At 34.1% G+C, this 23,203-nt stretch overlaps 1 protein-coding gene across 1 annotated transcript in view; it reads right to left on the bottom strand.

Moving 5' to 3' along the window:
- LOC145246664 (uncharacterized) overlaps positions 1–20,182 on the bottom strand; it is a 43,373-nt gene extending 23,191 nt beyond the window's left edge. The window contains exons 1-5 of the mRNA XM_080108375.1: positions 20,073–20,182; positions 14,196–15,365; positions 9,594–9,674; positions 2,306–2,386; positions 694–764 (exon numbers count right to left, since the gene is read on the bottom strand). Coding sequence (XP_079964501.1) covers positions 694–764; positions 2,306–2,386; positions 9,594–9,674; positions 14,196–15,331 — 1,369 coding nt within the window. The 5' untranslated portion in view covers positions 15,332–15,365; positions 20,073–20,182. The remainder of the gene's footprint in view (positions 1–693; positions 765–2,305; positions 2,387–9,593; positions 9,675–14,195; positions 15,366–20,072) is intronic.
- Between the last annotated feature and the right edge of the window lie 3,021 nt (positions 20,183–23,203).

Genomic DNA, 23,203 nt, shown 5'->3' with positions numbered 1-23,203 from the left:
ATCGTCCATATAAACTTTACTCATGGCGATCCCAGGCGGGAATCTAATTCCAGAGCGACCCTCGCATGCCCAGTGAATTACCTACACTTTTCGTTTGTAACCTTTTTTGTGACTACTTGGAAGCCATAATAGTTTTCAATTTTGTTTTTTTTAAGATAAAGGGAATTCTGGACAAAACCGTAAACTGTTTATATAATCAATTCTTTGGTGCTTCTATATCATATCGAAAAAATATTGTATTTCACGGGAAAAAAATGGTACCCACATTATTATCAGGTTTCAAATAGTAACACATCCAAAAATTACGAAAAACAATAAGGTAGGAAAACAATTATTAATGAAAAAATAAATTTTTGAAATCATTGTTACGCTTACTAAAAAAGTACAAAGTTTACAGGGGAGATAATTAAGTTCTGTTGCTTACGTCACGTAATGAGCATAATTCAAAATGTTGGACGCATTTTATTCCTCACGTGAATTTTATCGAAAACTGTTTTTCATTAACAATTATTTTTCTACCTTATCGTTTTCCATAATTTTTGAATACGTTACTATTTGCGGCATGAGAATTATGTCGGTATCATTTGTTTTACTTGAAATTCAGTATTTTTTCATCATTATAATTCTTTTTTATTATTCTAAACTTCTTAACCAAAAAGAAATCAGAAAATTGAATATCACAACCAAACTCACCTTTAGATGAGCTGCTGCTACTCCCAACGCCATGACTTTTTTTATTTGAATCATCATCGTCTTCATCAGAGCTGAAAATATTTTAGTAATAATTACAGTTCACAATACGTTTTGGTTTTCATAGAATTCTTGCAGAAGAACAACCTTCTATCATTCTTAACATAATGTGATTAGCGGAAGAGTTTTAACAAATTTATTACCATTAACAAGACTGGATTAGAATTGTTAGTTTTCAAGAAATGGACTTTTGGGCCTTCATAAACAAAAACATGTATTCTGATGGAAAAACAAAATAAAGAAATAGTTCAAATATATTAGCTAACATAATTTATAAGTGAAAACAGAAATGATTTTCTTATTGTACAAAAGGCAGTGGCATCAATACATTTTTAATGAAATGTGTGTAAACACCGAAATCATAGTTTATCAATAAATAATATTTTGATAATATCTTTTCTCTGAAAAAAAAAAAAAAGCATTCTTTGAAACTCGACGGAATAAGGAATTTTCTAAATGAGCATTGTGTGTTCCTTGTCGAATAATAAATTCTTGTACATCTTAATTTACAAAGTTTTAATTGATATTCTTATATCAAGCTCTATTCCATTTTGGGTTTATCGAGCTTTTTCATCTGGTTAAGAGTATCCTATAAATATTAGTATTAATATTTATATTTCTTTTGAATTTACAGAATTACTCATTTAGTAAACTTAACTATAAACTTTCTGAATAAAAAATAATTATATATATATATATATATATATATATATATATATATATATATATATATATATATATATAGATAGATAGATAGAGAGAGAGAGAGAGAGAGAGAGAGATATGGATATATATGATGATTAAAATGGCATCACATGGTGGGAAAAAAAAAAAAAAGGGGGACGGGGTTAAAGTTTCAAAAAAAGATTTAACGCTTTCATTGATTCCTTCTGCCAAACACAAAGAAGGTTTTTGAATCACGATAGAGGCAGATTCCAAAATTTTTAAATAATTTTTTTTGAATCTGCTTGGTGTATATTATGAGACTTGCCTTTTCTTCTTTTTGCAAGGATAGTTTGTCTTGCATCCACAACAGTAATATTATTTAACAATTTAAATGCCAGTGTGATGCTGGTTATGTGGGGAGGATTTCTTTGGATTTACAGATTCATATAAGCCAGCACATTCCATCCAAAATTAGACACGGAAAGGTAGGATCTGTGAGTCTCCCTTCCTCTGCAGCTTTGGACTTTGCTATTGACCAGCATTTGATTGAGAATCCTTGTTGTGCCAATAAGTAAAAATTGAGGTACTACATAGAGCAGATTTCAAAAGTCATTTTAAAATTTTGGAATTTGTCTCTATTGCAATTCGAAAACCTTTTTTGTGCTGGCAGAAGGAATCGATAAAAGCATTAAATCTCTTTGGGGAACTTTGACCCTCTCCCTTCTGTTTATTTTTTCTCTTATATGGTGCTGTTTTAATTGTCTTATACATGCTTATTGCATTAAATTGTTTATATATATATATATATATATATATTAGTAATGCCCACACAGAATGCAGTCTTAGATACATCTCAAAAAAGGTAAAAAAAGAAAGAAAATAAACATACCTATTTAACTGCTTGGGAGGTGATTGACTCCAAACTTCAGGAGCTCCAAGTTCACCAATACGCTCCCTTTCATACCGCCGTCTACAATAATAAATTTGTTGACAAAATGTAAGTGAAAGGATTTTTTTTATGAATCAACAAAATTAAATCATCATCATAGTCAGTTTAACATCTGTTTGACATGCTGACATGTATTGGACAGCTTTAAGAAATTGATTTCCAAACTAACCTATCTCTACCCAAGTCTTTATTTATCCCTCTTTCTCTAAACTTGATCCTTATCACATTCTCTCATCTTTTCCTTGGCGTTCCTCTGCCAACTGACCCCACTACCTTGACTGTTCTTTATCTACTAACCCAAGAATTCTCATCCATTCTTTCAACATAACTATACTCACGATGTCTAAAGTTTTAATATTGAATTTATGCCATTTTTTGTTCTTTTTTTTGTATCTATCATGTTTGCTACTTTTTTTGTTTTTGTTTTTCCAATTTTCTTAAATTTTAACATTTTTGCTTACATGTTTTTTTTTCCATCATGTTCACTGTTTCTTTTTTATTTTTTCGATTTTTTTAAGAAGTTTAACATCGTTTTTTTAATTTTATAATATAACAGGGTTATTACTTCACTTATTCTTTAGTTTTCCTTTTGTTTTGATTTACCCTCCCCCAACACACACACCTCCAAACACCCAGGCAACACCAGGCACCCCCACTAGTCTATATATATAAAAGGCAAAACGGCCACGAGTGTTTTTGTATGTTCAAGAACGGCTTTTTTTCGCCGGGCTTCTCAACAACTTTACTATTTTGGAGAACTTTCCTTATACTCCCTAGATTGTAATATCTCCGATTTGCAAACGGACGTCATCTCTATCTTTATTTTGATGACTTTTAAAAAATTCCCGCCATCCCGTCCTTTCCAGTGTTTGTTTGTCTTTTTCATATAAATAAAGCAAAACTAATCAAAGTAAAGTCAATCACCTGGCCTACCTGACCAGGATGTCCAGAAAGGCAATCAGCTATGATCAATGTGGGGGAAATCCTTCATATCATACATGTGCTATTCATTTGGACACTGCCAGAGCTCCCCCTTTTGGGGGGGGGGGGAGCTGGTTTTCCCCAACATCGTGAGGAAACAAATACAGCAACTGGCCTACAGCTAGAGTTAACTGCGTGATTAACATCGTGAGGAAGCTGAAAACTTAACTAGCCTACAGTCAGAGTTAAGTGGGTGATTCTTATCCACTATGATGTTAAGGTTGAAATCGCTAAATTTGAACGCTTTTCACTTCCTATTACATCATAGTGTAGCGGTAACATGTCAGGTTTTCTTTCACTTTCTTTTCCGCCTTCGCATGACGGGTTCAAGCTGCCTACCTACTAACACTTTTTTTTTTTCACACACCCACAAACACCCAGGCAAGGCTGGGAACTCCCGCTAGTTCCATATAAGATGAAGAAAGGAGAATTTCTATCAAAGATGATGGAAGAAAAACAACTGAAACATGCTCCACTGGAGCTTGATATTTTGCATTTTTTCTCCATAAAGAAAAATGATGTTTCTTCATTACAAGTGGATATCTAAAAGAAAAAAAAGATCAAAATAATGCATTTGACGTAAAAACACTATTACGTATTTATGTGTCACATCGAAATTTTTTTTTAAATTTTAAATTATGAAAAATAAAAGATCTGCTAGAACTATTTTTAATAAAAAAGAATTGTTATTGTCAATCAACCATTTTCCAATTTGAAATAAAAACAAGTTAAGAACACAAGGGAGATAAGTCAGTTTGTCATATGCAATATACTAAACGGCTAAAACTTCATTGTTGAATAAATTTTATTTTTTTCTTGTAATTATTTTTCTATTCAATCATTTTTCATAATTTTTGGAATTTTTACTAATTTCGACATGACATGTAATTATGTAACGCTGCTTTTACTTGAAATGCAATTCGCCCAGGTATGGAGTATCATTGCCACATCTGAGCTGGTGCATCTACCACTCGTCTTTCCTTCTTGGATAGGGTGCAAAAGTCTCCAATCTAATAGGTCCCACTTTGTTAACTAGGCTTCAACATTTGTCCTACTGCTGCAATATTGCATTCCTGCGCCTGTTTTACAAGTATTTTAATTGAATGTGCTCTGCTGAACTCATTGCACTTGTGTCCCTTCAACGTACATATCCCCAACAAACCCACCTAGCAACAAAATCACACCTCTTCACTGTTGAGGTCCCTAAATGCCAGAAAGCTTTCTACTCTAATAGCTTCTTCTCTCGAACAGCTAGACTTTGGAATTCCTTTCCTGCTACCTGCTTCCCTGATTGTACTGATATGCAGCAGTTGAAATGTAATATAAACAAACATCTTGTTAATCTTTCTTAGGTATGGTCCCAATTAGTAGCCCTTTACATCTAAGTGACGATATGCTTTGTTTGGGAGTGAACGTGAGTAAAAGAAAGAAAAAGAGTTTTAGATATCCACTTATAATGCACAAGCACCAGAAAAACTCCTGCTAAGACTAACAGATGGCTGACTGTCTCATCCAAAGATGTGGCTCAGGTCATGCAAAGAAAATTTCCAGCAACAGCCATGATCTACAGCGTTGTCAACAGTTAAGGTAACATTATTCTTTCCCGCTTCCTCACTGAAGGCTGAACACTGAAAGCTACATCCATGAGCGAGGTAGTGATATCCTGAACCTATCAGCTAGCTGCAGGTAAGCTGTATGTGTATTAGAAAAATTCGGTACCTTGTCTTACCAGCCGGGAGACCCAGGCCTGGTTGACAGAAAAGTTATGAAGACAACTTGACTCAAATTTGATAAATCTAAAAAAAAAAAAAAAAATGAACCAACTGTGATACTATGGACGTCCACACTGGAGAGGGTTACAAAGTGCATAAAACTAAGGAAAAAGTTCTTGGAAGTAAATGACCCAGAACAATGGTTAGAAATGATTCAATAAGACATACAAAAGAAATAGGATAGATGGTTGGCTGGGAGTGACCGAGAGAGTGAGTCACTTTCTGCTTATCAGTCACTCTTAGACAAAAGACCAGATATAGAATTTCCGATTTTGAGTCAACAAATCCAGAGAGTTTATGGACAATTTTCGGTTTGAAACAGTTGATGATGGTTGACAGCTCAGAGGTCCCTCTAGAGATATCGGAGAGATTGGAGTCAAAGTTGAGCAAGAGTTTTAGCAAATGAGGAGATGAACTGATCAACTGACAAACAAAAAGTTATCAACAGACAACGTTTCTGTTTTTTTCTCTTGTGAGTTTATGTTGTTCTATTCTTATATTTGTAAACCAGTGTTCGCACCCTCAGCAATAGCCAACAGCCAGAATGAGAACCGGAAGACATGAAGACGAATAGAAAACCACAGAAAACAGCATGAGATTGGCAGTTGTGTTATTTTATGTTTATATATATATATATATATATATATATATATATATATATATATATATATATTTATTGCAATTAGGAAGGGAAGACTTTTATGATTCATGATCAAAAGTAAATTTGTATATATATATATATATATATATATATATATATTCCTTTAATCTTCTCTCCAAAGAGGGGAAAACGGGGGACTCTTTTTCTATTCTGAGTCGTGCTCATTCATTATATCACCTTAAGATCTTGGAGACTATTCACATTCGACTTAGAAAACCTTCCCTTTGCAAGTGTTATATAGCGCCAGGACTCCTAGGTTGGGAACGGTCGTAGTTAGCAAGTTCCCCGCTGCAACAAAACCAAGTAGCCGTCTCTTATTGATCGTCTATTTTGTTTAGTTTTCTGGTTGTTATGGTAACGGCCAAGACAGTAGAGTTATTTCCCCCTTGACTGTGCATTTTTCTCTCTCGGGGTTCTTCAGCTGTCATTCGCTTGTCATAATAATGATTCCGACTGAAAGAGAATTAACATGCACACAAAGATCAGACATAACCCAACATACCAAATTAAGACGTAAGACACGCTGGCTTTTTATATAAAAATATATTTTGTTTTGAAATTATTTTTCTCGTTCTTGTACATCAAGATTTTTAATAGTTCAAAATTTAACAGTGGGGCTTACTGTCGTTTCAGTGATGGAGAGGGGGAGTGAAACGTTATGCTCTCAACAACGCACGTCTCTTATCAGCGTCTCTCTCTTCTCTACCTCCCTCCTTCTCTACCTCGTCTTCTTCTGTTTCTCCTCTCTTCTGCTCTGTTGGACTCCAAAAATCACCTCTTATATTAGCATGTGTATTTTGCTTGGTTTTTTCCATGCCACGCTACCTGTCGATCACACTGCTATCGATAAGGGAGCACGCGTCTGCTGGTCACGTTTTGACAATCTTTCGCCGCATCTTGACCTAGAGACATCGCGACCCATTTCTCTTCAGCTGACCGACTATTGACTTTATTTATACATGTGAATCCATTTCTCATGCTAACTTCATATACATTCCAAACTTACAAGGAATGTCACGTTTCCCCGTTTTGTAAACAAAAAAATCGTTGTCCGATTTCTCTGTTTACGACGTAATCACTTTTTCGTTTCGACTGGTGGGCAATCGATTATTCGATGCCCACCTTTCAAATCTTTTATTATCTTTTTTTTTAAAGAAGTTTTTCTTTTCAGTTATGTATCGGATGGTTCCAGCCATCAATTATACAGCACAAGCAAAGGGAATGCCTCCTGGGTTTGAACATGATTAATCTCTAGGGTATTCGACCATAACGCTGTTTTATTTTAATCGTTTTCCCACTTTTTTTTTTCTTTTCTTCTCCTCGTAAATTAAATAAAACGTAATTTTAATTGCTTTTTCATTCTTTGTTTTAAAAATTCCCTCGATACAGCTTTGAGAAGCAAGGGTAGAAACCGGTCAGCTGGCTCCCCATTTCTCTTTCTTTCTTCTCCTGTTCCCCTTTTCCCCACCTTTTTGGAGAGAAGATAAAAGAAATATATATATATATATCAATATTTATATATATACAAATTTACTTTAAATCATGAATCATAAATGTGTTCCCCTCCTAATTGCAATATTTAAATTTTGTATCCCTAAAAACATTATGAAATATATATATATATGATGAAAATAATGGAAATAGTATTCCGACAAAATAGAGAAATAAAAAGGAACAAACCGTATTATGTGTTCATCAACGTTTCGTTTTTATTTCGAGACTTCCTCTGGATGAATGAGATTAAGACGAAACGTTGATGAACACATAACACGGTTTGTTCCTTTTTATTTCTCTCTCTCTCTACATATATATATATATATATATATATATATATATATATATACAAATATCAGTAAAGGGACAGGACAATTGCACACTTGTATAGTAAATAAAATTGAACCTCTTTTTGAGATGAGCATAAAAATGAGTCTCTGTTCCTAGATTATTAAAATGTGTGTATATGTGTATATATATATATATTCTCAAAAAATAAGATAACTCATATATCTTTACCTTTAAAAAATTAATTATCTCCCTTACTATTGTGGCCCTAGGAAGGGGTCATAGAGCAAGACTTGAACAAAAAGTTTAGGCAGAAATGAATATATGGTACACTAGTGGGGAAAGGGGGGAGGGGCGACCTTGCCGGTCTTAAAATATGCTTACATATATTTTAATTCATGCAGATTTCATATTTATGATTACAAAGCTAATTCTCTATTGAATATTTGTGTGTGTATATATATATATATATATATATATATATATATATATATATAATATTTTTATTTATATAGACACATATTACATAGTTGCTACACTGACCATGCTAATGTTTCGGACAATTGGTTTGCAAGAAACCAAAAGTCACTCGTCAGGTGACGTAATAAAGTTTATTTGCCACCAAAGACATCTGGTTCTCCTCTGGTTTTCAAGACATCGTAGGAGAACCAGATGCCTTCGGTGGCAAATAAACTTTATTATGTCACCTGATGAGTGACTTTTGGAACATTAGCATGGTCAGTGTAGCAACTATGTAATATTTGTCTATATAAATAAAAATATTATATTTTGTTCTTTTTTATTGAGCACTCTTAATAACCTCATTTGAATTCATAAGTTTTATCTCCTGAATATCTTTAACTTGGTATACATATATATTTTTATTGATTACTATAAACAAATTTATCACTCTCTCTCTCTCTATATATATATATATATAACCTTAAAAAAATAAATAAAATATAATAGAAATATGTCGGCAAGTTGAAATGAACATTTTACATTTTAACTTGTCGACTTTGGTATGCATTATTCATCCATCCAAACAAAGATTTTACTCATTACAAACCATCCTTGGTGTATGATCACTATTTGCTGTCAATTTCAGTGTTATGTGAGGAGTAGTTTGAGAATTTATCAGTTAAATATTTACACACAGACACACATACATACATCTACTGTTTTATTTATATAGAAGAAAGTGAATACAAAGAAAAGTTTGTTAGCCTTCTCTGATTGTTAGTCTGTCATCTTGCATTAGGTTACGATAATTCTCCACAAGAGTATTAGATTCAGGGGTTTTTACAATGATTAGAAAAGTCCATTACAAGTGAATGGGTAAGTCACCATAACAGTTATATTTTCAGTCTTTTATATCATTATTTAAAACTGTTGCCATTGCAATAATCTTATTTGTTGGTATAATCTCTACTTATATATAAAAGGCACTTTGTCTGTGTGTGAATTAGTTCCCTATGGATTCCAAAACGGCTGAGCTAATTTTTTTTTTTTTAATTTCACATAAATGTACTGTATGTGTCTGAAAGTGTTCTGAGATAGGTTTTGTATCAGACTGCTTCTAAAAATCAATAATCAAAAAAAATCCAATTAAAGAAGGAACAGTCCAATTTGGGCCAAAGTTAACACTCTGATACAGCTTAACGTCACAAATGCATTTGAGAAGTTTTATCATCACATAATTGTAAATTCAGTCACTGCAGGGAGATTTGTGAAGCTTCCTCCTGGTGCACCGCGTTGGTTCTCCAACTAGATAGATTTGATTGAAAAATGGGCCATTTCACCGATTTTGCCGATAATAAAAGTATTGGAAGTATGAAACATTTGTTGATCCTCATTCAATCCTGAGCAATGTCGGGTCTCCCTGCTAGTTATTTTCATAAAAAGAAATTTCAACAATGTACATTTTTTAATGTAAAGAACATTGAAAGTATAAAACATAAGAAATCAAAAAGATAGATTACTGCAGGGAAAAAAAAATTTTTTTAAAAGCTTACAAATCAGCAGGTGTTACCTTTCTAAAAAATCTGGTGCCAGTGAAGGTCGATTTCTATCCAATGAAGACTCAGCTCCTCCCCAGGATGATTTGTGAAAACTATCAAGTGAAAACAAAAAATGTTTTAAACAGACAAAAATTAAATCAAGTATTTCCTATCGAATATACAACATCAACACACCAGTATTATCATCACATAATACACACTCGTTAACATGTAGACAACCGGGACCGACACGTTGTAGACTCAGTCGCAACAGAGACAAAGAATAGAAAAGAGGAAAAAAACTTCAATTCCTATTTCAGGTTTAAAGCAAAGATCTTTATTCCTCATTCTCCCGCCACGTGTGACTTCTCCTTACGGCTGTCACTTCTCTAACATGCTCTCCCTCCTTTTGATTGTCTTTTTCTTTTTCCTTACCGTGACACAGCTCAATATTTGCATGTAGCAGGGCTCTACATTGCGAGTGAAACAATCGCACTCGCGAGTGATTTTTCAAAGTGGCGACTAGAAATAATGAAACGCTTATCTTTTGGCGATTGTATTTCTTTCACAGGCTATCTTCCAAAGCTCACTACTGAATGAAAAATATCTTTTCAACGTTGTTTTTCTATATAAAACGAACAAAGTTAAATTATTCAAACAATAAAAGTTTAATAGAATATATTCTTTTCTTTTTAACAAAGGTTGTTTAAAAAAATATCTGAATTAGAATGTTTATACCTTCAAGTAACAATATAAAATTTGTTGTATATTAAGAATTACACTTATTAAGAAAAAACACAGAAAAAACTATGATGTACATACTCGTCACAGAACTAACATTTCATATTCTAAAAATCATGTGGGTTTGGCTAGTAACTTTTCTATTTGACTAGTAAATGAAAATATTTAGTTGTCAAAGGTCAACTAAAGATAAGTTTGTCCGTAGAGTCCTGTGTAGCCACCATACTCACATTCACGCACAGTTAAATTGTAATGACTAAGATGTCTTACTTATATCCTGATTAATTTTATAATTCAGGACAAAACCTCATATTATTTGAATTAATCGCGATCCTGCTCTCATCCTGGGTGTTATTCGCACAATGTTTCGGCCAATATAACCTTTGACTTTCTTCAGATATATTTTGTCAAACTCGAAAATCCACAAGGATCCATGACATAACAGATAAAGTACTAGGTAAAATTCAGCTGGACGTTCAAGGTTCAATCCCCAGTGCAGGCAAAATGCAGAATCCAATTGCAAATAACTCTAAACTTCTCCCCAGACGTGGTTGCTGGAACAAGACCATCCATCTCCCATAGGTTAAATAAAGGGTTCCGTTTGAAATCTGTGCAGATTTCCAAGTTCTATAGGAAGATTCCAGAGTTAGGCAAGATACACTTGAAGGTAGTCAGACGTCACATTGGACAAAACGTTGTGTGAACTCTAATCTCAAAAGTTCAGAAACAAAATTAAAACTTCCTCATGTAGTGCTATAGTATTATGAATTTTAAAATGTATATACCATTCACTGGACAGAACAGGTGAGGGTAGAGCGGAAACCCTTGATAGATCTAAGGCTTTTGACAGGATATGACACGATGGTCTTCTAAAGAAAATTAGATCATACGGTATCACTGGAAGAATACATAATGTAATTAAATCCTTCTTAATTAAGAGAAAAATCCAAGCTGTCCTCGACGATCGTACATCTAAACAATATGATATAAATGCGGGAGTACCTCAGAGGTCTATCCTTGGATCTTTATTATTCATGATATTCATAAATGACCTCCCAGATAAAATTGTTTCGGAGATGCGTATATTTGCCGATGACACCACTCTCTATTACAGGCATGAGGGGTAAAAAGCAGATATAAAAAAAACAAAAAGAATAAAAGCAAGTATAAAAAAACAAAAGAATAAAAGCAGGTATAAAAAAACAAAAGAATAAAAGCAGGTATAAAAAAAAGAATAAAAGCAGGTATAAAAAAAGAATAAAAGCAGGTATGAAAAAAAATGAAAGCAGGTATGAAAAAGAAAAGAATAAAAGCAGGTAAAAACACAAAAAGAATAAAAGCAGGTATAAAAAAAACAAAAAGAATAAAAGCAGGTATAAAAAAACAAAAAGAATAAAAGCAGGTATAAAAAACAAAAAGAATAAAAGCAGGTATAAAAAAAAGAATAAACGCAGGTATAAAAAAGAATAAAAGCAGGTATAAAAAAAGAATAAAAGCAGGTATAAAAAAAAGAATAAAAGCAGGTATAAAAAAGAATAAAAGCAGGTATAAAAAAAGAATAAAAGCAGGTATAAAAAAACAAAAAGAATAAAAGCAGGTATAAAAAAACAAAAATAATAAAAGCAAGTATAAAAAAAACAAAAAGAATAAAAGCAAGTATAAAAAAAACAAAAAGAATAAAATCAGGTATAAAAAAACAAAAAGAATAAAATCAGGTATAAAAAAACAAAGAATAAAAGCAGGTATAAAAAAAAGAATAAAAGCAGATATAAAAAAAAGAATAAAAGCAGGTATAAAAAAAGAATAAAAGCAGGTATAAAAAAAGAATAAAAGCAGGTATAAAAAAACAAAAAGAATAAAAGCAGGTATAAAAAAAAGAATAAAATCAGGTATAAAAAAACAAAAAGAATAAAAGCAGGTATAAAAAAAAGAATAAAAGCAGGTATAAAAAAAAGAATAAAAGCAGGTATAAAAAAAAGAATAAACGCAGGTATAAAAAAAAGAATAAACGCAGGTATAAAAAAACAAAAAGAATAAAAGCAGGTATAAAAAAAGAATAAAAGCAGGTATATAAAAAAAAGGATAAAAGCAGGTATAAAAAAAGAATAAAAGCAGGTATAAAAAAACAAAAAGAATAAAAGCAGGTATAAAAAAAATCCGTTTAAATCAAAATTGGTTGCTTCTTATTGTTCTTAATATTAAGAATATCTAACCCTAACTGTAAATACGATTGTCCGGCATCACAGGTTGCTCGAGAGACGTACCTAAATCGCACAAATAGATAATCAGCAGGAGCCTGTGGCTGTACCTTAATTTTTTACATATAAATAGTAAAACTTACACTGTTTTTAGTGTTTTTAAGTTGATATTTTTTCTGTCGTCAATCTATTAAATATATGGATTATTTAGCAATAATATAAAAACTTAACATTTCTCCAATGCTAATTATAATATCACTTCTCTTTTAGCAATGGCGATTTGATCTGTTTGAAGCCAAAAATACTATGATTTGTCTATTAATAATAGATACTTGGTGTCTGTTGGAAATCCAAAACAATATCATTATCTCTCTGGAAATAATGGAGATTTGGTATCTGTTTGTTTGAAGCTAAAAAACACTATCATTTGCTTATTAATAATAGATATTTAGTGTCTGTCTGTTTGAAACCAAAAGGTACTTATACAGTTTAATCAAGAGATTTAAAAAATGAAAATATCCAATGAATAGGTTATATTGTACGTATTCGTTTTGGATTGAAGATCTCAAAAAAAAAAAAAAAATGGAGACTGAAGATCTCCCCCAAAAAACATTTAACTTAATTTGATTGAGTAGTTTTGTTTTTTTTACAGTGGAAAAATATGTTTTTTATGACAGCACTTTGAATTTTTTGAACACATCATGGGGAGATAACTCGATTTTAAGCGCCAACACTCCCTCCCCATCTTTAATACTAGCTTTTCTTCCTAAAATCAAACCTTTTACTCGGTATCATAAAAATTGTTTTTTTCGCTGTAAAAAAAAAAAAAAAAAAAAAAAAAAAAAAAAATGATGATGATGAAATTAAGTGAAATTTTTTTTCGGAGAACTTCATTCCATAACGGATACATACAATATAAATTTTTTTTGCAATATTTTCATTTTTTAATGTCTTGATTAAACTGTACAAGTACCAACCAAAGCAATACTAAGCGCTTCTACACTATTAGGACGAAATTTCAGAAATCGTAAAACTGAATTTCACATGAAAACAATGGCATCTATGTATTCCTCGTATTTTTAAGATGATTATATCTAAAAATTACGAAAATCGATAAGGTAGAAAATTATTTATTAAAGAAAATAAAATTGGAATTTGATGTAAGACACAGGAGAGTTCAAAAGGGAGCTAATTTTCTGTTTAGAAAAAAACAAGACGGTCGCAATGTTTCACCTGCTAACACGATTACAGTTTTGTTTAATAATTCGGTAATATTCAGGTAATTTTGACTGCAAAATTTGGAAGCTACTATTGTAACTTATTAGAATTGACAAAAAAAATTGCTTTTTTATCTGAAAACTCCATTTATTGACTACAAAATCTTGTTCCAATTCTGTAGAAGCCCCCAATACTATCACTTCTCTATCACTAATGGAGATTTGGTAACTGTCTGAAGCTATAATATTACTATCTTTCAATGCTCAATTCAAGGATATAGAGTAGTACGTCGTCTGTTGTAACAGTATTCTCTCAGGCATTATCTGGTGGCAAGGTACTGAAGATATCAATTTCTCTTTTTTCATAATTTTATACAAAAAAAACAACGTAAAACAAATGTTATTCATGCTCAGGCGAGAATTCATGAGCCAATGAAATATCATCAAACAAAATTAAAGGATTAATTTATAAACTAACCTTTTTGTTACTGGCTGCGTCGAAACGCCATTTCTTGAAAAATCCTGATTCCGACTGTCAGATGTCAAGGTATGATTAGCATCAGTGGGCACTTTAAACATTCCTTCAGAAGAAGGATGCTGATTAACCGTATGTGTAGAACTGGGTAAAGAAGGATTCCAATCTTGACGTGTGGTTTCTCTGTCTTTTGTCTTTCCTGGCAACAACGAAGTCGATTTGCTGTTTTCAAACTTACGGGATAGTTTTTCGTAATTAATGTGCGGCTTTATTTTCCGAGATGTTGGAGAGTTAGAACTTCTGCTCCTATTTGGAGGCGATTTATGATTTCGCTTTGTTACTGGTGACCTTGACCTTGTTTTATCAGGTGATCTTGACCTTCGCCTGTTTCGTGCTGGAGACCTTCTTGCTGGTGACTGTGACCTCTGTTTTCTAGGTGATCTTGATCGTTTCTTGTTTCGCAATGGAGACCTTCTTCTTGCTGGTGATCGAGATCTCCTTGCTGGCGATAAAGACCTTCGTTTTGTTAATGATGGGGACCTTCGTTTTACTGGAGATGGAGACCTCCTTCTGGATGGTGATGGAGATATCCTCTTTCTCCTTTCAGAGAAACTTTTTCCGAGAGATTGTGACTGCCTCTGATCTGGAGACCTTGATTTCCTACGATCATGTGACCTTGATCGAGATTTTCTTCTGAAAGGTGACCGTGACCTTCTCTGGTTGCCAGATTTATTAAATTGTGAATTAAATCTTCTTGGAGATTTTGATCTTGTTGAAAACGACCTTGATGAGTTAGAACTATGCGAGTATTTTGCTGTAGGAGATCTAGATCTTGAGCGAGATAACGGAGACTCTTTACGTCTAGTTTCGTGACGACCATCTTTACTTTCTAAAGAACGGCCAGCTTTAGATCGACTTTGAGAATTTGACCTGGCTCGGCATGGCCGTTTCTCTTTTGTGCTTTTTGATGACTTCGAAACATTTTTAGAATCGGAATAACTAGAACTTGATTCCGAGGAGGAATCGGAACTGGAAGATGAAGAATCTGCAGAACTTTCTTTTCTTCCTTTAACCTTTTTTCTTTGTCTTGAATCGTCTGAACTTGAATTTTCATCCGATGAGGAAGAAGTACGAGACATTATGAAAAGTCTTCTTTAAATGTTGGTATAAACTCTGAAAAAATTTTAAACAAAAAAAAAAAAAATTTTAAATACCATCATACGCAATTTTGAAATTATACGAATGTGCATCTATAGATGCACCGATGCAAGCTCAAAATTCAATCTAATTAAAAAACAAAAATACAGAAAAATATTTATGAGATATGCACCTGTTATGGAATGAAAATGTCATCTTCCAAAATTCATGTAAAGTGATCAAGTATTTTTTTTTAAGCTAAGAAAATCAAATTTTATGACAAAGCTAGTCATTGTGTTTCTAACTGTCATGAGACAAATAAATAAGAGACAACTCAATTCGAATTACTGAGATCAGAATCAAAATGGCTAGAATTTACTATTACAATTGCTAAAAAATTGGAAACAAATGATGTACTATATAACAAAAATACTTGACTAAATAGTGATCTAAATAAACGCTTTAAAAACTTATCCCAGTAGGTAGAAGAGTAACTTGCCTTTGGTGACATTTATTTATTATATATTTATTTCTTCACTACTTTTTCGGTTTGTTGTCTATAGTAAAACATGTCCACTAATCATACTGGTAATTTGTTTGGCAGGTATGCAGTTTAGGTTTTAAACACAGCCTCTTACCCTTGCATGATGAAAAGGGACAGGTTGCAAATTACACCATCGTGACGTCATCTGAATTAAACATAAATAATTAGTGGGTTTGTATTACTGTACACAGATTCGAAAAAGTTGTTAAAAAACAATTATATAACAAATAAATGTTATCAAAGGCAAGATAAGTTACTTTTCTGCCTAACTGGATGATTTTTTAGTGTTTTTATTTAATGTAACATGTTTATTCAGCTCAAAAAACAGTGTTTACCGATGTATTGGAAAATACAAAATGGCGCCCAACTCTCTCTTTGACACGGTAAGTTTGGGAAAAAGTTAATAAAAAATATACAAAATAATGTTTAAAACCCACTGAATATATGTCAGCCTATATCACAGTAACATGTATTGAGAAAGTTTCCAACAGTATCTTGTCTAGTTTTTTTTATTTTTAACCCCTTTTTCCAAACTTACTGTGCCAGAGAGAGAGAGAGAGTCGAGCACCATTTTGTATTTTCTAATACGTAGGTAAACACTGTATGTTTTTCGAGCTGAATAAACATGTTACATTAAATAAAAACACTAAAAAATTATCCAGTTAGGCAGAAGTAACTTATCTTTCCTTTGATAACATTTATTTGTTATATAATTGTTTTTTAACAACTTTTTCGAATCTATGTACAGTAATACAAACCCACTAATTATTTATGTTTAATTCAGATGACGTCACGATGGTGTAATACAAACCCTAATTAGTTTCATTTTTTTTTTTCACTTAAATGGTAACAACGTATTATTTTATTTCTATATCTGTATATTATGTTAATAAACATTACCCAATAAATTTATGAATTTTAAAAAAAGAATGTTTTAGTTCTTAAATTTAAAAAAAGATTAAAACAAATGAAATTGATTTTTTTTTCTTAAAAATAAATTAAAATAATAAAAACAAAACCAAATGAAATTGAAATTCGTTTTTAGGTATTTTTGGACTGGAAGACCAAATGAAGGCTTACAATTAAAAAGTTTATTTTTACGAATATTCAGGTCTCTTTTGAATAAATATCAACATCTCCTCATTTTCAAAAACAAATAAACTCGGTTTGGTTTTCAATTTTCCAAAATTTTATTTGGTCAATGACCTTTACAAACGAATATCACCTTTAAATTTATCGTCGACAAGTAGTTTTTTTTAGTTATAATGCATTTAGTCTGCAATGTTATCTTCTAGTATTTTGAATTGTCCGCCATGTTCGTTAATGAAAAGGAAGTTGTTCATGGAGCATGTGCAAACGCTGTTTGAGTTTTGCAATACTACTTTTACTGAATACATATAATTGAAGAAAGTCGCCCTAAAAAAGAAGAATTTAACCAGCTTGCTCTTAAATTTTTTTTTTTTTTTCAAATAAAGAAGACTTACTGGCAAAGAGTTGCTTTTTAGGGATATTACACCCAACCTCCCCATGTTAAGAACGGCTTTCAGAATAAACACCCCCAACTTCCCACCCCATTCTTTTTCTGCTCCTTTCCGTAGTCAGAAAGTTTTCTTTATTTTTCTTTCCGTTTGCTTGCACATGCACACAACCTGCAGTTTCTCTTAGCTGCTAAAGCTTGTGCGAGCCCTTTCTAGTCTCACACAAAAACATGCGTTCACATCTCAAGCCATATTTCTTGTCATATACATACGCACACACACACATGTACACACACGTAGATATATTCACATTCACGTACATACACCCACATTCACGTGCATACACACATACATGGGCAACGTCACTTTCCCTTTGAAGGAAATCCACACATGTGCAAAAGACCACCGGAAAAAACTATAAAAGCAAGAGCAATAAGCTGCTTCCTCCTTTTTCAATTCGGCTTCTGACTTGAGAGGTCGACGGACCAACCGGCCCTCCCCGGGGCACGCACAGCTGTGCGCCTCACGTCACCTGTAACTATGCGTGGGGGCAAGAGTCAACAGACAGTACGTACACTTTATACGTTTTCTCTCTCCATGAACTGGATTCACTTTCTCACTCTTTCTTCCCTTTTGTCTGGGTTCGCCAACGAGACAAGTTCGCGTCCACAGCTAGTGGCCTGAAGACATTTCCACGTGGACGAGTACCGCCTGTGTGCGCGCAGCTTTACTGATTTCAACCCTCTATCTTTGTCTTTGTCTACACGCTGGACTATCATTCCCATTTCCACTACTTTACTCACACCTCTTCCCACGCGCGGACATGAACACATGTTACACCTAAAACATTCATTTTTCAACATAAAATAAATGACACGTTTATTTTATCCAGCAATTGAGTTTTGTTTCCTTCTTTCCATTCGTTTCATTATTTTCTTTTGTAACGGGGTTAGGATTATTATATCCTGGCCCGCAACAAACGATGGTGACCCCGACGTGATTTGAACACGCAACCTTCTATGTAAAACTACTCCAGAAAAACATGGAATATTAAATTATGTTATTGTAGTTTGATGTAATTTGCATATCAATAGGATGAGGGAATATAAGGCCGCCAGTCAAGATAGTGGGGGTCGAGTTAGGGAGAAGTGGACTGATTTTTTTTTTTTTTTTTAAATAAGCATAACCCATTATCAAGGCCCAGAGACCACTCGAGGATAAGGGTTAAGAGTGTACAGTAGTCAATTGGACAATATAGTAATCGTTAGTAATGGAAATTCGGTAAATTTGTTAACTTAAGTGGAACGGCGAACGGTTCATCAAGAACTTGTTTACGTTGGACTTAAAGACAACAATATTGTAGTCAGCTGGAAAGCAGGAAAACGAAGACAATTCCACAGGCGTGCAGTTCTAAGAAAGAAACTTTGTTCATGGAATCTACGTTTAGGTTTAGGCACAGATAAAGAGTGGGGGGGATTATTGATAGTGTTTTCAACTAGACGAGTGTTTCTTGTGAAAGTTTGGTGAGGGGGACCATAGATTGAAGCTCAGTCGAACACTTTCCATGAAAATAATGATAAAGCAGAGACAAACTCGCAACATCTCTTCTGTGAGATAGGGGTTGCAGCGAAGAGAAGTCGGAACTGAGAATGTTCGAATGCTGACTAGAATCCATTTCTTTTCTTTTTTTTTTTTTTTTTTTTTTTTTTGATTATAAGCTATTTCGACCTGATAAATAAAGTTGCTGCAACCGAGATGAAATTTGAAAGCTTTGTCAAAGGAAGAATTAAACGAATCACATCAAAATTTGAAAGTGAAAGATTAATAAACAAATCACGTCGAGATTTGAAAACTCAAGGAAGGGAAAGATTAAATGAGTCGCGTCAAACTGCTAAAAATTTTAATGGTTTTACTCACTTTAAAACGTAATCGGTTTGAAAATCATAGTGTTTGCTGATATATGTGAAAAAGACAAATGGCGGCGAACACTTACTTGAACACGGTAAGTTTAGGAAAATGAGTTCAAACAAAAAAACTATACAAAATACTGTTAGAAACCTACTGAATATATGTCTGCCTATGTCACTTTAACATATATTGAGTGAGTTTCAAACTGTAGTTTATATAATTTTTTAGTTTGAGCTCATTTTCCCAAACTTACCGTGTTCAACTAAGAGTTCGCCACCATTTGTCTTTTTCAAATAAATCGATAAACACTGTATGATTTTCAAACCGATTACACGTTTTAAAGTGAGTAAAACTACAAAAACTTTTCCAGATCGGTAGAAGAGTAACTTATCTTGCCTTTGATAACATTTATTTGTTAAATATTTGTTTTTTGACAACTTTTCTGTGTATAGTAAAACAAACCCTAATATAGTAACCGGTGTCTTTTTCAGGAAATAAGCATAAATTATCAGGAACACTGCTGGATTTTAATAGAAATAATTCCTTGTTTATGTGATTTAAACTTTTTGTTTATAGAAAAGCAAAACACGACAACGTGCTGACTAGAAATACTGAAATATAAGATATATGTTTTAGTGTTTATAAACTTGTTTCTTCGTCGACAGAAACAAACGACTTGTGTAAATAATTTAGGTTTTTCTTTTCAAATAAAGTTTTATGTAAATTATCACGTGTGACCGAAGAAAAAAAGTAAATATTTATTGTATTAGTGTACCAATTCTGGGTTATAACAAAATTAAATTAGAAACTTACCCTTTAATGTTTTGTGCTTGTTTTTATCTATTAGAGCTAGCAACCAACAATTAGCCTTACATTGAATTTATTTTGAATCGTTTTGTGCGTTGATTTAAATTTGTATGTATCTTATAGTTCTTGAAATTTACATTGAAACCAGCAAATAATATTTAAAAAAAAAAAAAAAAAAAAGCGTGAACAAAGCTGAAATAGATTTACGAAACTACGGAGTAGAGATCGCCGCTAACTCTTTTCAAAGAGAGTTAAATTTTTTTTGTTTTCACCTCGTACTTTTCTAAATTAAACTTTTTTCTGTTTCTTTACATGTGGAGGAGCATTACTTATCAAGGCCCGGAAGTCACCCAAGGGGGGTTAAGTGTTAAGTAGATAGTAAGATCCGTCACGGTAGAACTTGAGTAGGATTAAATTATTTAAATAGACGACTCAGTAGGAATTCATTCACATTAGATTTGAAGATGCCTAGTAAATTAATCTCATTCCGGCGGGATCTCATGCAGTATAAAGTCCGTGCTATCGTAGGAATCGTCTGGGAGTTTACAGAAAACGCCGGAAGGTGCCGAAATGATGATCGCCTTAACCCTTAACTTAAACATTGGTGTTTCTTCATTATTAGAACGAAAATCTAGGTAAATGTGTAGGCTAGCGGCGTAAATTATTAGACAAACAAAACATTATAAAATGCTATTTATTTTTATATAAAACACATTATTAGCCCCAAAGGCTGAAATAAAATCGGAAAAAAATTCATTTTTATTATTTTTTCATAATTTTTTATTAGACTACATGTACGACATGCGAGACCGCCATATTGCTTTTAAAATTTGGCCTTTCTAAGGGCTGACAGATTGGCCTTCTTAAACTTTTTCATGGAACCGTTTTTGGCCATCATTTTTTTTTTTTTCTTTTTTTTTAATTAAAGAGCGTAAAAAGGCCGAATTTGGCCTTAAAGGGGTTTCATGCAAGGGGTTTCGTGAGTATTTGGAGGAACGCTTCGCCCAACTACCCAGACTTCGTACCCAGGAGTTTGGCAGCTATTTAGCTGGCTCACCCCGCCTTACTGCAAACCGAACGGCTAGCTGTGATGGGATGGTTACGGAGCGTGAGGTCATCACTGCATTGAAGCAGGTCAGCTATAACAAATCTCCAGGGTTCGATGGTCTGCCTACGAACTGTATTTGAGGCTGTTGCCCATGTTTGTTCCTCTTCTGAAGAATGTGTTTAACTACTGGTTTGTTCAGGGATCCATCCCTGGGCAGGTTACCAAAGGAGTGGTCACATTACTGAAGAAAAGAGATCGGCATGGTGGGGAGGACTTAGATGATTATAGGCTCATAACTCTGCTAAACAGTTGAAGATTTTATCTTGTATTATTGCAAACCAACTGCAGGTTATTATTGGCGACTTGATCAAACCGGATCAGAATTACACTGTAAAGGGTCGATCGATTCAAAACAACTTACCCTTGGTGCACACGATCTGAGAGGGGTTAGAAGACGAAGCAGAAGCCTCGCTGATCAATTTGGATCAGTCCAAAGCTTTTGATAAGGCCGACCATGGTTTCTTCGAATCTGTTATAAAAGCCGCCGGTTTTGGTCCAGACTTCCATAAGTGGATCTCCGTTCTGTATTGTAATCCTGCGGTAGCGGTGCAAATAAACGGTAGGTTCTCGGAGTTGTTTGGAGGCTCTTGGTCGGTGCGTCAGGGTTGTCCCCTGTCGCCTCTGCTTTATGTCCTGACGTTGGAGCCCTTCCTGCACAAGTTAAGGGATGAGGCAGCGAGACCAGTCCTGTGTGGCATTGCTCTACCTGGTGGAAGACGTGCCAGGGTGTCTGTGTACGCCAATGACATCACTGTATGCATCTCCTGATGTGAAAACATAAAAGCGGTGACTAAAAATATTACAGGGGCGATTGTCAACCATAGCAAGTCCGTTGGCCTGCAGTTGGGAGCCTGGTCGGGAGTCTAAACACTTCCAGGCAATTTCAGTTGGACCGACGACCCAGTTTGAATTCTCTGCATATGATTCGGACCAGGCCTACAGTTGGATAAGAATTGGTCGGAGGTACATGCTAAGGTCGAATCATCTGTGGGGGCTTGGATTCGGAGGAAATTGTCCTTGAAGGGTCGTGCAGAAGCGTGCGTCGCTTTTGTGTTTCCGTTGATCCTTTAACATATGTTTGTACTTCCTCTGCCTGTGAACCGCCTCAAGGCTTTTCAGCGACTCCTCTTCTCACTTCTTTGGAATAGGGGCAAGCCATTTGTCCGTAGACAGATCTGTATGCAAAGTCTCAGTGATGGAGGCTTGGGGATGCCCAATCTGAAGTGTTGGTTTTCCTGAGTCCCACTCTTCTTGAAGATTCTCCATGGGTACCTGCAGTCGAATGCTCCTTTCCTCAACTCATACCTGACCACTCCACGGAAGGTCATTGAAGACCGGGTGGGGAAATGCTTTTCTTTGCCGAATGCCAACCCACCCTTAAGGCATTGCCAGGGTCCAATGACCTTGCCCAGTCTAGTAAGAGGCTATATCAGAATTTAGTTGTGGATACCGCAAAAGATCCACTTGTTGAGTGGCTATGCATGTCGAAGGGATTCTCATGATGGAATTGGGCGCCAGCTAGAGGTTATCTGAATAACTCAGAATTTTCAATCACAAGGAGGCTTGTCTGGGATGCACTGCCACTCTACAACAGAGGAAGAGCTGATGAGTTTCCCTTATGTCCACACTGCAATGAAAACAAAGACAAAACTACAGATCATGTGTTCTTTCTTTGCAGTAGACTTTGGAGTCTCTGGGGGTATGTCGATGAAGTAATGGCTTGCATCGACCTCAAGCGGTTAGTGACACTTGATTTGGCGTATGTCGTCAACAACATGGACCCGCTATTTACTAGGGAGAAATGGTTGGTGTTTCTCGCATTCTAGCAGTAGCTAGATTAGTGACGTGGGTTACATGTCTAGACATAGTTCATGGGTTTGGATCTGTTTTGACAATCTAGTCACTTTAAACATCAGCTTAAAGTAAAGATCAGATGTGATTGGAAAAGATTACATCGCATGGACTTTGATAGATGGGTGCACAACACTAGCTTTTACATCTGACCAGGCTCTAGGTTTGAGTTTGTTTT

The sequence above is a fragment of the Euprymna scolopes genome, chromosome 24 (assembly GCF_053919585.1).
Source record: "Euprymna scolopes isolate OS-2025 chromosome 24, ASM5391958v1, whole genome shotgun sequence".
In the NCBI taxonomy this organism is placed as follows: Eukaryota; Metazoa; Mollusca; class Cephalopoda; order Sepiida; family Sepiolidae; genus Euprymna; species Euprymna scolopes.
This window is presented reverse-complemented; position numbering and strand designations above follow the sequence as displayed.